The 16,388-nt window shown below is 37.8% G+C and overlaps 1 protein-coding gene across 5 annotated transcripts in view; it reads left to right on the forward strand.

The window, feature by feature from the left end:
- The window catches only part of TECPR2 (tectonin beta-propeller repeat containing 2), a 42,375-nt gene extending 27,524 nt beyond the window's left edge, over nt 1-14,851 (forward strand). For 2 of the 5 annotated variants that reach the window (XM_069018299.1, XM_069018298.1), the window contains 3 exons: nt 11,094-11,235; nt 12,228-12,377; nt 12,632-14,851. In XM_069018299.1, coding sequence (XP_068874400.1) covers nt 11,094-11,235; nt 12,228-12,377; nt 12,632-12,789 — 450 coding nt within the window. In that variant the 3' untranslated portion in view covers nt 12,790-14,851. The remainder of the gene's footprint in view (nt 1-11,093; nt 11,236-12,227; nt 12,378-12,631) is intronic. The other 3 variants (XR_011151483.1, XR_011151481.1, XR_011151482.1) reach the window with 3 other exon arrangements.
- Nucleotides 14,852-16,388: the final 1,537 nt, after the last annotated feature.

Raw genomic sequence — 16,388 nt, forward strand, 5'->3', positions numbered from 1 at the left:
TGTGCCTGAATTCAGGGACTTTTCCATGTCATGCAGTGATTTGTAAGCATGCAGTACAAATGCAGCTCTTTTCCCTTGTTACCAGAATGAGCAAATTTTATATCCTTTCTACCTGCCAGCTGGGAGGATCAGAGTTGAAAGAAGCCTCCTAAAGTAACCTGGAAGCATATTTGCAAAATTTAGAAAACTGACAAAATCTGTTTCTCCAGTGTCTGTTTGTTGTTTAGTTTTTGGTTGTTTTCTTTTTTAATCTCTCCTTAAACCACAGTGCTTGCTTTCATTGCTGCTCTAATACTTTGCAAGTTAATCTACGAAATGGGAGTAATTTCTCTTGTGGTTTGGGACTGCTGTAATGGAGCTGACCTCTGACTACTGATTTCATTCTTTACTCCTTGGCACGAAATCGCTTGAACTGAACCATCTGCTGATCTAGCACAGTAGCACTGGATGTGTTTGCATACTTGATTGACATTTTATGATGTTACAGCATTTCTCTTAAAGATTTTGAAATATGTGGTACTTTCAAAAGTACACATTAAGAAATAGAAGTAAATCTGTGGCAGTGGAGTTGCAATCATTTATTTGGTTTTTACATCATTTGCTTTTAGTTTTGCTTATCTTTCATCAGCCAGTTGTTGGCTTGTGTGTATCTCAGGATGTAACAGCAAAGAAGGGCAGGGGAACAGGGAAATGAGAACTGCAGATATGCATCCCATCAGTTAGCTCAGCACGGGTTAGATGACTAATTCTGTACTGCAGATGTTGTCCTGGAGAAATGGTACCTTGTTTTGCAGAATAGCAGGGCAGACTGATAAATAGGTGTCAATACCACTTGCAAAAAAGACTTGGTTACAGTGCTCATTCTTGGTGTGCTGCAAGTGGGTCTTTCTGATATTATCTGTAACATGTTGTCCCTGCTGACAAGGGTGTAGGGCAGCAGGAAGAGGAGACTGAACGTGTCAGTAATGACACCTCCCATTAAGGCAGTATTCTTTAAAAAAAAGGGAAGAAACATTCCATTTAAACTGAGTTTGCCAAGAGTTAAACTTGTGTAGTACCTTCTTACCAAAGGTCTATCCAGGAAAATAGCCCAAAAAGCTGTTTCTGTATGCTGATGCTATTTTCTCTGTACTAAATGGTGCTCTACTCCTCCCCTGAAGTAGATTAAACTACTCAATACAAAGATGTTTACAAGAATTGGGATTTGCTGTGGCTAATGATGTGATGCAGTAACTTTCTTATGTAGAAAGTGGACAAGGTTGAAAATCAAATTATTTCCCATTATCTTATCAACAAAGCTGGATGATGTTGCCTTCCAAAAATTACAACCTTCTGGTACCCAGAGCAGTGTCGTTCCGTTTCCTGTTACCTTGCCAGCTCCTGGCATGGCAAATTTAATGAGTCAATATGAAAGGGCAAGAATTCAAACATTGCTTGCAGAGAAGATGAAAACTCATGGGTTACATGCTTGTTTTGAGACAATTCCAGCATGTTAGAACAAGTCATTAAAGGACCAGCCATTCATGCTTTTACAGTGGCTTAATGCAAAATAAGAAAATATGTGAACTTTAAAAGTATTTCCAAATGCTAACTTAGTATTTGGAAAACAAATTTAACATGATGTCTGAAGAATGAACTCTTCAGTGAACACTATTTGCTTATTAGGAGCACCTTACTGTTATCTGTCCCTTAATTGACTTTGCCACAGTTAATGCTGTTTCACTCTTATGTTCAGAACAACAGAAATACTGTAAGAAGTATTTGTGAATGATTCAGCCATTTTCTGTTTGAAGAAGGAAATCAAAATTGCTTCTCACTTGCTTTAAGTACAGGAGCACTCTCAAATAACGTAATTTAAAACCAACTATGGATATTTAATTCCCTAGTAAATGTCAGAGCCAATATGACTTGCCTGTCCCAGATCTCATGACTCATGAGCAGCTTGTGAGCAGCTGCAGACTCTGCTTTTATGGTGTCACTTCTTCCTAAAGGAGTGCTGCAGCTGCACAGCATCCATCTTTGCACAACTTCACAAAGGTATTCACAGACTTTGATGAGATTTTGCTCATGCTAAAATGAGTGAATATAATTTAAGTTCAGTCTTTGGCTCTGTGATGCAGTATTTTTTCTTAAATCAAGACTAAACCCATTCTCATTTGTTACTCTTCCGCTGTACCTCCTTACTGAAGCATCTCTTGAGATGAAGAATAACATATGTTCTCTGCCCTCCTTCTTTTTTATTTTATCCAGTACTTCAGAAGTGGTTGATAACATCATTAGAGTATCTTGAGCAGTAGTAGTTTATATATAGATGTTTTCTGTGATTCATCAATTTGATTCTGCAGTCTTAGAAGTCAAAATAATTATGTAGTTAAGCAGCTTTTTGGAAGCTGCTTCAAGGACATTGACAAAAGTGATCAAAATGCTTTGATTAAATTATTTTAGACCAGGAAATAGAAAATGTTTTTCCATTCTATTGTTAACATTCAAGATAAAACTATCATCTGCTGTAGCTTGTCTCAATATACATTTATATTTTTACTTATATAAAAAATTTAATTTAAAAAAAAGAGCAGGAAAAAGTATTATTTATATATATAATATAGAGTATCTTTTTATGTGTGTGTATCTTTATTGTCATTTAATGTTTTTCAGATTTCTGGCCTAAAGGAACAATAACTAAAAATAAAATAGAAAATTGGTATAGACTGTAAGACTAATTTAGATTTTTAAAGAGTAGAGCTTAATCAAAAGGTAAAAGTCTTTAAATTGCTTTCAAAGGTCCCCCCAAGTTGAACTGTTTGAAAATGATTCTTTGAACCTTTCAGCTTTGATTTCTGGTACCTTCGGAAAAAGATGCTGAGACGAAATCTCATCTTGAGAAACTCTTACTTTCCACAAGTACAATTTAAAAACTGGCCTTGAGAACCACCTTCTCAGATTTACATTAAGGCATCTATCATCTAAACAACTTTATCTGACAAAATTACAGAACAAGTATTTGTAATTAGTGATTAGTCATCTATTCATTGTAAATAATCAGTCTTACTCTAAAAATAGATTGAGACATTTTATTGTCACTTCTTTAATTGCTGCTCTTTGTTCGTGACCAAATTTCATAGAGAATAGAATTGAAAAAGCAGTTTTATTAAACCTAGAACTCTGTTTAAACATCCACATAGCTTGTCTGAACTGTGGAGTACAAGGGGTTTGTTTAAGGAAATGTTTGGCTACTGCATAAAGCTTTAGTTGATCATTTGTAGTTCCCAGGGTCTCAGCAGATGAGCACTGCTTAAATTAGTTTGCCATAAAATTGTCACCTGTGGTATGTGTATTTCGAGTTAGAGAAACTTCTGATTTATTATTCTTCCCATAAACAGCCTGGTAACTGTGTCTCTAAGCTTGATATCATTGGTAAGAGAAGTTACTACAGGTAGTAGAAGTTCTTACTGATGTAGGAGGAGCTTTTTTTTCTTACACACAGACTTCCAAAAAACTGAATTAATGCTGTTCATGCTTTCACAGTTATTCAAAAATTACTTAAACTATGAAGCAAATGGATATTTAAAAATACCATTTGAAATTAAAGGAAATTATCTGTAATTCTGAAAAATCAATACAGGATAGATTTAACTTCTTTTCAATACCTTATATTGAACATAGGTCAAGAAAAGGTAAGGAGGTTGATTGTGCCTTACGGATGAGTGTTGACTTGTTAGAAACAGTTGTCATCATCTTTGTTTTGTTTCCTTTATTTAAATAAAATTCTGCTTACCTTACAGAACACTTAATGTGGATCTGGGGGCTTTCTTCTTCTGCATCTGCCTTGCTTTTGCATTTCTCAGTGAGATTTCTGTTGTTATTAAAGCCAGTTCTGCATTAAATGGTACTTAGAGGAGAAAGTGGTGAGCAGTCCTCAGGATCTGATTTTGCCATTAAGCTGAAATGTAGGAAGGGTTTGTTCGAAATGATCTTCAAGGATTGAATATTTAGAAGGGAAGGGATTTTTTCTGTTGAAAATGCTTTATAACTTTTACTTCAGAATCATCTGTGCTACTTTTGAACATACTTGGCATGGATATCTCTGTTCTTTCCGATGCAATATCCACATGCCTATTCTTTCCTAGTCCAGTGGTTTTCACTAGCACAGACCAGCTTGCATTGCTCAGCCATTGCACAGACATCTTCTGAGTTGATATGAATTCTGCTTTGGAACGCTAAGATGAGATTCTGAGAAAGTGTCTTTTATTAGCCAAAGTCTGCTTAGGTTGGAGAAGTAATACACTCATTAGGCCTGGTTATCTCTAGACCAGACTAACTAGTCTGTTCTATGTATCTTCACTCATGTGAGGCCTCTGAAGACATTAATGGGGAGAAGATTTTCCTGGAGGACTGCACTTTTCAAGATGATGTAGAGAAAAGCTGTTTGGCAGTAGTAAGAGCAGCTGTCTCAAGGTGGGTTGCAAATAAGTATAGGAGATCAAAGCTTCTGCAGATGTGTCTTTTGTTCAGCTGATTTAGAATGCCATAATGTTTAAGTTCAAGTCTGTGCTATTCTTCACAGGCATGCCTGTCTTAAATAATTGTAAGTTACATAAAAGGTGCTTTTAGAGGCTGAAAAAATGCAATTCCAGCATTTCTTCTGAAGTGACCTCATGCTGATTCCATTGCTGAGTGTAGTGCTTATTATCTTCCTCTATGTTGCTAGTTAAGAAAACTGCTGTCACTGTTATTTCCCTGTATTTTGCTGCTTTGGAGTTATAGCCTTCTGATACTTGTTCTAAGGCATTGCTATCACCACGTTCAGAAAAGTATGTGTGTGGCCTGTCACAGGAGATAGCAACTGTTATCAGCACCAGAAGCTTCAGGTCACGGGAAGTGCTCAAAATGGGGTACACCCAGAAAATTCAGTAGGCAATCCTCCTGTGTCCTTCTGAAACATGATCTCAGGGTGGTGTATTTGCTTTCTGACAAGACTGGCTTACACTGAAAACAATTGTGGGAAAGATAACTGTCAGTTTTCATACTTCAGTTTGGTCATGACTTGGAACTTCCTTATACCTGCAACTCTTCCAATATTCCCATACTTTGGTTAGTTAACGTAGAATTTGATATTATTTTTCAGAGAGGTGAAGAAATACATTTAATATTCAGTTGGGCAAATAAAGTAACTACAACTATCGTTAAGTTTTGAGAGTTTTTCAGAGCTACTCTATTTAAAAATAAGATCACCACAGTATAAAAATTCATGGGTAGAGGATGCACATCATGGTCTAGCAGGTACAAGCTGTGGTTGCACAGAGTAAGGAGACACCTTGGGATATCTGCTGGACACATCAGACCTTTTGACCTTGAATTAGGAGCTTGAAGGCCCCTCTCTATAATGTATTACTGTCTCCCTGTTTTATGATGATGCTGTGAGTGGACGAGGTGCCAACCACCTCTCTTTGCAGACCAATCTAGCAATCATTTGCCTTCCCAGGGCTGGGTTGTGTGTCTTTCCTGCCTGGAGGTGGTTCCCTCTGCCACCTCCCCTGTCATATTGCTCAGAAATTTTGTCTTTTTGGTTACAGCTGAACCCCAAAAAAATGCTTTGCTCTCCTTGGTAAGGTATCTAAGTTTCAAAAACGGAAGAGATGCACTTTACGGGCATAGGCTCCACGAGAGGGTGTTTCACTGGTGCTTGTTAGAAGTGTGTTTATAAAAAAAATAAAAGCCTTGGTTACTTAGAGCTTTGTTTATACAAGGTTTTTATTACCTCGTGCTAAACTACGTTCTGTTTTGTGGGGATTTGCACTTAGTGTTTACTTAACACACATTTCTGTAAAAAATTAATTTTTATTCTCCTAACAGCTCATTTCTTCAGTATGTTATTAAAAATACCTGTAGTGGTAATTACAGAGAGCTTATCTCCTACATTACAGTTTATAATCTTAGTTATAAAACAGTGCCCAGAAGGCAGTCGGGCAAACCTGAGTAGGCCTGGAGTTTGTATGGTCTCTAAAGCGGTTACATGAAATTTATTATTTTTTTAATTCCTTCTAAGGAACAGTTGTACTAAGTATTTTTAAAGTATTTTATGATTCTGCTGAGAACATGTTGAGTAGTTGCATGGGTTTGGTTTGTTCTTTTCTATGATTGATACCTTATATTGTTGTCTTCCCCATGCTTCTGCAGGAAAAAAATGTTGGAATAAAAAATTCAGAGCTAACAGAGGGGAGAGGTCAAGGAATTTACTCCTTGGCTTTGCTTTGTCTTTCAGATTGTGCTAGTTATAGACAGCACAATAGATATCTCCTTGGCTGGAAATACCCGACTAAGGCCTTTGTCCCTTTATTCACTAAAGGCAGAAAGTAGGGGAAAGGGTCCTTGTTGTTCTAAGGCTTCTGAGGAAAATAATGCTCCAGTTTTACAGACAATAAACAGTTATGTTTTTCTGACAGTTTAATGCCAGCTTTGCTGAAGAACACGTGGCATCGAGGAAGACCAAACACAAATTCATCTTTCCTACTCCTGTATATTGCCTTGAACTTCTCTGCAGAGAAAAAAACAGCACTTAATTTAGCAAGCTAATGCTGAAAGGGCTTCATTTAAGTGGAACTCAGAAAATAATGTGTAAATAGGCCTGTACTGGGGGAGAGTCTCTCTAAGCTGCATTCTTTGTTTGTTGTCCTCATTAGGAGGGTCTGGATGCTGTTAGTCATGAAAATAGATTCTCTGATACACTCAATGCTCAAGAGTGTACGAAGTATCTCTGATGTGACCTTCTTACAGCCTGACCTGGGACCAGCTGAAGGTGTTTCTGATTTGTCTTTTGAGGGCAAGGAGAACATTTGTGCTGAATGTAGCCACCAGCCTGTTATAAAAAGGATTGGGCTTGGACAGACTGATAATGTTATGTTTAGTCTTCCTTATCCTGGATATTTGCAGCAGAACAGAGATAATGGGGGTTTGCTGGTACATGGACTCTGTGCTCCTGAAAAGTGACGTGGAAAATGTTCTGGTGCCTTTTTTGTGTGCGTGTGTTTGTCCTTTCTTCCTTGACAAGGAACTTTAACCATTTGTGTTCAGTTGTGACCATTAAGACAAAACTTTTGAGTAGTATGTAGGGGAGAGTGGGTGGGAGAACGTGTTAGTTTTTACTTTGGATTTTGTTTGATACTATTGTTTAAATTAAATTCTTACACTGAAACTTACTTCTCTGTGGTTTGCAGAAAGAAAGGAAATAACTTGCACAGAATTATAAAGCTAATGGACAACTTGATAACTTCAATATGTTTAGCATAGACATTGTTTCTTAATACCATTTACCAATTTGCCAGTTATGTGATTCCTTCAAGTTGACTTCATTTTATCAACCCTGTTTTCTCAACAGACGTGGCAAGCTGTTTTTTGTTGTTTTTATTTGTAGCAGACAACAAATATATCTGCATCTCTTAGTATATTGCTTTAATGTTGAAAAGGACATAGTTGATAGTGTTGCAGTCCATGGTTGTGGCGGGAAATTCTTCATATCACAAGGCAGAGTGACTGGGGTGTTTGTAGCTGAGGCACAAGACCAGAGGATAGGGAATCTGCATTCAGACCTGACTGGCTAAAAGAGTCAGACTTGTGAGATTTTTAGAGTTTAGAAATTTTTGGCACTACAAGTAATAGAAAAACAACATTCTGCAATTTTTTATCAAATAGCACTGGATCCATGAATGATCCATAATAAGCTGATCTCTCACAGTGATGAATATTATGGATAAATGTATAAACAGTTTGATGCATCAGTGTCAGAGCAGGAAGGCTGAGAGACTGCTGCAAGGTTCTTTAAAATTCCAGATTCTCCACTAAATTACAAATAGGACGTTTCACAGTCAGAGTATATAAATCTCATGAATGCTGTTGGAAGTTAAACCAGCTTGTAAAGGCTACACTGAAATAATTTATTAATTTTCATGGTTATCAGTCTCTGAAATGTTATCAGCAGATTTATGAATTTGCACAGATATCTCTCTTTAGTGCTGTGAGAGAACTCTATGTAACCTTTAACTGTAGCTGCAGAGATTTTCTTGTTATATAAATTATAAAATACTTAAAGCATGCTTATGGTAATTAGAACTTAGTGAAAATGAGAGCTATCTGAGATAATATCAGCATGATTGTTACAAGAAAATAGTACATTGTGTCAAGAAAATTTAAAATTAATTTTACCCACCTTGCTGTGGTAGCTGTGAGAGTACTTCCCTGTTGTAGATGGCTGCTTTCTGGGTAAAAAATAACCCAGAGGTCAAACATTTGCAACAAGCTCTAAGATTTGCCTGTATTTGTTTCCAGTGTCTTGTCCCTGGTTTGTGCCAAAAGCTGCTGTGTATAATGATGTCACTAGGTGTCCTGTCAGTTGTGTCCTTCACTGGCTGTCCCACAGCAGAAAGCTAGGGGGTAGAGGAATTGCCTGGATCCTTCACAGTAGGAATGAGTAAGGAGATTGTTTTATTGATGCAAGGTTATCAGAAAGAGCTAAGTAGCACGAGGAAGGAAGAGAAGCTGGAAATGAAATGCCCAGAGAGGTAGGGAAAAACTTAAGGAGGAAATGAGCTCACTTAGAAAAGCAAAGAATGAGAAGAATATTTGGCCAAGCTTTAAAACACATTACTTTGAATTTGATGATTTCCTTTTGTCTCTTAGACGTGTTGGTGCTGCAGAATAGGGTGGAAGTAATTGCTTTGATTACACTTGAGCCTGCAGTGGTATCAGGAGCAGTTTAGCTGAGATTCATGTAACTCCTTTTGTGGCTCTCCTTTTGGGTGTTTTCTCTGCTTTTCTTAGCTTCCACTACCTGTATACCTGTAGTAATGCAGAGGCTTAGGTACTAGGTGTAAGCACTCAGTAAGTCTTTTTGGATGGAAATACTCTAGCTCTTTCTCAGAGAATTCTCTTCTAGACAAATGACAGTGGAAGAGAGGCATGGGATCCTGACATGTGAGAGTGGAGAGCAAGGCGCACAAATCCCAACAGTTCAGAAACAAAAGTCCCACCAAGGTGTCCAGGCACAGTTTGGGAAGGACCCTGGTTGGAACCTGAAGTGTATTGCAGAGCATAGGCAGACACACTGTCAGTTTGTGGTGTGAAGGACCACATGTGGGAAAGGTGGCAGAAAGTCCTAAATCTGGGAGAGGTGGCTATTTAGAAGAACATGGTAAGAAGGAGATAAGTGGATTTTAAAAAATAAAATACAAAAAAAAGTTGAAAGTCAAAGGTTTCCTGTTCATGCAGTACTTCAGCCTGCACAAGCTAATAACTGCCCAGCTCCCTTATGTGAAAACATGGGACTGCAAGAGCAGAAGTGTGGAGAGGGATGGCATGGAGCTGGAAGCTGCACAGGATTGAGGCGCTGGCCCGTGATAGTGGTGTAGGGAGGTGAGCAGGGCCAAGTGGGGAGTGAGAGCCAAGGACCTGTAGAAAGAAGCAAATAAAAAATGGAGGAGAGAAATGCAAACCGAGCCAGGAATAAGGATCACTTCCAGCAAAGGGGCAGAAGTCCACATGGGAAAATTGTGGGGGGTTTTGGGCTGTTTTGTTTTTAGTGTGGTTTGGTGGGTTGGTTGGTTGGCTTTGGATATGTTTGGAGGTTTTTTGGTGTGGGTTGTTATTTTGGGGTTGGGGGTTTTTCTTGGTTGGTTGAGATTTTTTTTTTTTCAGTACAGTAGTGTAATACCAATCTGAAAGTAGCTAGGCAGCTATATATTCTATGTAGTCAGTGCTTTTTTCCAAGACAGTTAGTGGCTTTACTTGTAAGTGTTCAAACTGCAGCCACTTGAGAATTTACTTTGACCACAGGTAAATACTTGATCAAGCCTCTACCAGCCTCAAGCTTCCAACAGAGGGCAAATACCTAATAAGAGCAAACATGAGGAGACAATCTGTCAAGGGCCTTGAAACTTGAATAGACAGGATTGATTCGGTGATGCAAGTCAGACTTGGTTGTAGCTTGGTCAGACCCAAGTCAGCACCAGAATTTTAAAAGCAAAACCAAAGCAGGTAACTGTTATGTACACAGAAGGCCCATTTGGGACTGGGTTATATATATATATGCAGATCATGCTTCTGTATCCCTAGGTTTAGGCATACAGAGAGCTACTAGCTCTTCTATTTAGCACTCTGGAAATTCATCTTATGCCCATGAGGCTAAAGCAGGGAATGCAGTGCTGCTTTGTGAGGAGGTGATGTGTTTCAGACATCATACTGTCTTCTGCAGTGCCTTTATTAGGCTGGTATGGAGAAAAGTTTTTTTTTAATATGCATATTTTATGCAAAGTACATGTTTTGCAGGATATTTGCAATCATCCAGCCTGATTGGGTGATATATTTTGCTACAAAATACCAATGTTATAATGTCAGTACCACTGCTTCTGAACAGTAGTTAAGGCAAATCTCTGTAGAAGCAGGTAGAGTAAGGACATGCCTGGGAACAGAATGGGAACTGTGTTTCTCTTGTGTTTGCCAACAGGTAGTGTTGTGAATCCTCTCCTGCAGGTGTGGCTGCTCCAATACTGCAGTGCTCTGCAGCGAGTTCCATGATTGTATTCCTGTAGAGTGGAGTACAGGCAAGAAGGCAGATCATAATTTCATTGCAAAGAGGAATTCAGACTGTAAAAATGTACTGCTTTAGAATATGCTTAGAAATAAAATTCAGAGTTAGTAATGTTAGGAAAACTTTCTGTAAGGCAAGAGGAAAATACTGTATTTTGTGTATTTCATTGGAAGATTTCCCTCTTCCAACTTGCAATTGAAACTGTATCTGATTGGAATTGCAGTGGTTAAGCAAATACTAGCATTATTAGACTTGAATGCTGAACATTAAATATGAATATCATTATCAGTAATGATACATTCATTCATGTTGCTTTTGTACTTACTAAGGGCTCAACTTCTTGGAAAATGGATAATTTTGTACAATAGCAGATAAAATATCAATTACATTTCTCCCTGTCTTTAGTATCTGGTAAATATTTTACTTCTCTTGTGTACTTCTGTGAAAAACAAGTGCTACAATAGTACAAAGATACAGTAGTACAAAGTTTAAATACTGTGCTTAATTTTTATAGCCAGTAGGAATCAACTTGGTCAGCATTCATTCAAGTCCAAATGATCAGATGTTGTGGGCAATTGATAGCAAATGGAATGTCCACGTGCGAGTTGGAATTACAGATGAAATGCCTGTAGGCACTGACTGGGAACATGTACCAGGTAAAAATTAATGCATCAGTTCCTTGTTTCTGCCATTTTCTCAGTGGTTTTGTTTTGTTTAGTTGTTTTTTCTTGTTGCTTTTTAAATTGGATATTGATGCTTAAATATTTTTTTTGGCAATCAAGTGTTTGATCAGGGTTATCTTTTAAAGAGGACCTTGGTTTTACTTAAAAACACTGAGTAGTTAACTGGGAGAAATATGATGGTTTTTTGTTAATTTCTGTTGTGTTATTTCAGGCTGCTGCCACTCAGTAATACAGTTAGTAGTACAGTTCCCTTTCAGTTAAAACTAAAGCAGAATTCCTAAGCAGTAGGAGACTTGTTCTATGGGGTTTTGTATTTAATTGTGGTATCACATGAGGTTTCTACCTAGGCGTTGGTAGAAAAACCTTACGCTATTTTGCACATCTTTCTACTAATCCTGTGTGCTGAATATGTTGTGGATTAGCTAATTACACTTTTGGCTTGCCTTTAAATAAAACTGAATTTTGTTCGTTTCTTTCTAAATAACTGTGCATTGATGCTGTCTGCTTTTTAAAGATTTGTCACTGCATTTAGTCATGGCACTTAGTTGTGGAGTACTTGTAAAGTGGGGGTAGAAGTCCACAATGTCTATAATATTAACCATTTTTAGACAAACTAAGATTGTAATTGTTGGCTTATTCCCCATGTGATAGACACATACAGTGGGGGCTCCAAAAGCGTGTTATGAAGGTCCTCTGATTGGACATTGCTTGTGGCTGTGGCCACATAACAAATTGTATCCATGTTGGGATAACCCTTACGGTCAATAGATGCAGGGAATACCAGGTCTGCAGTTAAAAAGCTTTTCTGTTCACCAGTGTTTCATGTAAGAATATATAAATATATAAAAATATAAATATATATAGACTTTTGCAGTCTTGATATCTGCTTTTATTGTATTTTCTGCAAGTGTATTTAGTGTCTAGGAAAGCCTGATAATTCCCTCCTCATGGCCAATTCCCTGTAGGTTTGCAGGCCTGCCAGCTGGCTCTAAGTACCAGGACTGTGTGGGCACGCTGCCCCAATGGAGATGTTGCTCGTCGATATGGCATCACTGACAAGAATCCTGCAGGAGACTACTGGAAGAAGATTCCTGGGAATGTCTCACGTTTAACAGGCAAGTTGGTTCTGCATGACAGTCTGTCCAAAACATTGTGATGTCTGCTTTGAGTTCTGCCTCATGGTGCTCAAGCTGACCATATGCAGGGAGAGCTGCACATGCTGTAAGTGTTTCACCAAGGATGTTTTTATCACATTAGTAAAAGCCTTCTCTGGGTATAATTGGGAAAACAGATCCAAATATTAGTTATTCAGTGTTTAGAATTGGAACCTGCTACTGTAATTAAAAGATGGATAATTTATGCTTTGCAGTGACCCCTCTAGATGAACTGTGGGCAATCAGTACTTCAGGATCTCTGCTCCAGCGCCTCACTAAGACCTTTAGCCATTCCCATAGTTTGCAGAAAAATAATGACACCTCTGTTCTGCTTCACCCTGATGATTTTGAAGATGAATGGGAAGTGATATGAAGTCTCTCAAGCTTGTGAAGCAGTGAAAAAACCAGGAGGACAGAATTTCTGTAATGTATGTACAGAATATTGGATCTAAAAGCCACTCATATTGGACCTGTGATATTAGCACTTTTGTATTGGAAAACTGACCTGTTAAATAGCCCCCAAGCTGTGAGTTCTGATGTTTGTTACATAATCTTTTGGGAGACTCTTTAGGTGTGGCATACTGCAATTGTTATACCGTACTACTGTAGAAGCTCCTTTGGAAATATAGCTCTTAATTTAACCTTACTAGCAATGAAAGTGAGTACTTCACAACAGCATGCACACTAATTGTACTGATTTTGAGAAGGAATTCTGTTATATTAAATATTTCTCTACAGCAGAAACATTAAGCATTTCTCAATTTCTTCTTGTACTTGGAACTCCATACCGTACTGATGGGATCACTCCCTGACACTTGTACATATATTTAGAATTATTTTTCCTTGCAGCATGGAAGAAAACATGGTGAAGTATTTTTTAGTAAGATCTGAGAACATCATGATTACACTGTATTGTTGAAATGAACTTAGTTTGATCCATTTCCATATAAATAATTGCAAGGGTATACTAACCTTCCATTTCCAGAAATTTTTGTTCATAATTTGGCTTCATTCACAAGGTAGAAGTTTGGATTACATCTAATATCAGGGGGACTTTTGCCCATTTCCATAGCCATCAGGAAGCTGACAGAGCTTTGGGGGTGAGTCCCAGTTTGGAATAAGAAGAGGTAGCTTGTTGGGTTTGTAGTACAGAGCAGGAATGTACAAGGCAGCTTTCATAATTCCTGTTGTGCTGTATTTGTGCCTCCAGCCAGTGCTTTAACATTTGGACTCATATTGTTTTGAGTACCAAACTTAGATGTAGGAAGAACAAAAGGGTAATTGATAGAATTACCTATATATCCCATTAAAAATTGTGATATTGTGAGAAAATACTTAACAATATTCTGATTTTTAGCTATGTTAGCTAAATTTTGAAGTGTCTTATACTTAACAGATGTTGCAACAGGAGGATGTGATGAACTGGGAAATAACCTAAGTTAATCATTGCAGTTTATTTTTCTTTATACTAAATCTTCTTTGAAAGATACCTCATCTTTTTTAAGCAATAGAACTACAGATGAGAGAACCTGAGTTCAGTATGTAGGCGGAGGAGTTATTTTGTGTTCGTTCTAAGCTTACAAATCATCAGAATGTTTTAATCAGCTGCTAACCAATACTGTAAAAGAGCCAGCTTGAGGAAAGGCCAAGAGTTGAAAAGTGGGGATGTTTCTGTTTTCAGAACTTAACACATATGGAAAAGGATGTCTTTTCTTTTTAACCTCTGTTCTCTTTCAGAATAGTTCATGCGTGTACTGCACTAAACTTGGAACAAACGTGGTGCAAGGTGAGAATGGGAATTGGTGGAGAGAGAACCAAGTTATGTCACGTTTTTTTAGTAGCACTTGTGATTTTGGCTGTCAGTTCTCAGTCAAATCTCAGTCCTACAGGAAGGACAGATTTATTTCCCTTTTACAGATGATATGTTTGCTTCTTTGTTATCTCATCTCTGTACAGAGATTACCCCAGAAGGATTCTTTTAGCCTGTCTGGAAGTGGATGGTAATGGAATCAGCTTGTGAAGTAACCCAGTCTGTTTTATGCAAGCATAGCTTGGTGTCTTGAGGACCCCAAAGAAGCTGAAATTCAGCTTAAAAGTATCTTATGGCAACTCCTGAATCAATCACTTTGGAGAAAGGACATGAGGAAGAACAACTCTGTGCCCTCCAAGCACCAGATGCTCAAGTACAATGGCATTATTTAATAGTGACACTTTTGTATTACATTTTTCAAAGTCATCTTAGTAATGGTTTGAGCTTGCTAGTTGTTTATTTACTGTATAATACTGTTCCTTGCTATGGTCATTAATATTAAATTGGTGTCAAGAGCTCTTACAGACTACTTTTTAGGGTAGTTTCAACAAAATTAGGATGGGTTTTTTTACTTTTATTTCTGTATTTAGGTTTTTGGTTTTGTTTGTGCTTTAAGACAAGTGCAATAAATTAGATTTTTAAGAAATAAATTACCGTGGTAAGACTCATCTTTTGTATGATTTACAAGAGAGTTCTCTTATGTCTGGCAGCTGTGTTGTTGTGAAAGACTGTGCTTATGAAATCCCTGCCCTAATGTTGTCCCAGACAACATGGTAATTACAATATAAGGACCTAGATACTGTGAAGTTTATTTTGCATATTTTTTAAATTGTGACAGGCATATCAAGCCAGCAAAATGTTCATCTTTTAAGCAAAGGCAATTAAACACATCTCATATTTGAATATTAAGCTTGTTGCCTCCATATTAAGATAGTCTTGCTGTAATAGAAGTAAACAAATGTCTTGCCTTACATGCTGAACAAAAATTGCATGTTGACTATTTTAGCTCTCAATGAAAAATACACATTTGTGGTCCCAGCTAGAAAATGGTCCAGCAGAAAATGGTGATTGTACCACGTGTGCTGTAACTGCACCCTTCCTTGAATTTTACATTATCTGAGGACTTCCTGTGTTTCTGGCATTTTACTGGAACTGCAGCTGGGGCTTAAAAGAGAGCACCTTGGCTTTGCTTCCCAGAGGAGAGAGCTGTTTCCTGAGTGAGTCGGGACATGGGTGACTTCACACAGGAAAACAACAGTGATTAATGAGGGTTCTGACTCTTAAACACACTTCCAGCCCCAGGAATCCTGTTCAGATTCAGATGGCAGTGTCCTTGCCTAATTATCATAGCTTTTATCTTGACAAACTGGTTGAGCTGCTTCTCTGACTCCTGCAGGGAAATAGTAGTCTCCTTACAGCACTGGCTCCTTGCTATTATTCAGGAGTAATCCTGATGTCACAGTGTAAGGAAGGTGACTGTGATGAGTTGTGAAACAACCATCTTACATAGATGAGAAACTCTTGGTTTTCTTAGTCTCACAGCAATAAAAGTAAATAGGATCACGTTAAATGGTACAGAGAAAATCTTTCACTAACAAGTGTCAAAGAAAATACATTAATTGCTTAGGTAGGATAGCAGAACTGTTGATATGAAACACTGCTACTACTAGGAAAATTGAGAATGAGAAACAATTGTGAACTTGGGTCATTGTCTAAACATAGCTTTATTTGTGCAGGTACAAAGTTTCACATGTCTTCAGCCTTCACATCCTTTTCAAAGAGTGTCTGATGGAATGGACCAGAATTCCCCCTTCTTCCCACACACTTGTGATCATGAGAACACCGTAACTCCTATACAATACTTTTCAATAGATGAGCTCTGCCAATCATTTCAAAGGGTCTTCTGGGTAATTTCAGACTTGTGTGACATTCTGGCTTATATTTTTGCTTTCCTCTTAAAACTCCCTTTAATGAGTAAGCTTCTGCTAGTTGTTTCTGCAAGTTCTGGATAGATTTCAAGGAACAACCTTGATACACCTTTTCAGTAAATGCTGTTCTGAGCATAAAGGCTTGAAATTCAAGTGCTTGTATGCCTATGGCTTTGCCTGGTTAATTAGCAATTAGTGAAGCATAAATTGTTTATGAAGGTATGGAGTTCTCCT

This window comes from Aphelocoma coerulescens, chromosome 5 (assembly GCF_041296385.1).
Source record: "Aphelocoma coerulescens isolate FSJ_1873_10779 chromosome 5, UR_Acoe_1.0, whole genome shotgun sequence".
In the NCBI taxonomy this organism is placed as follows: domain Eukaryota; kingdom Metazoa; phylum Chordata; class Aves; order Passeriformes; family Corvidae; genus Aphelocoma; species Aphelocoma coerulescens.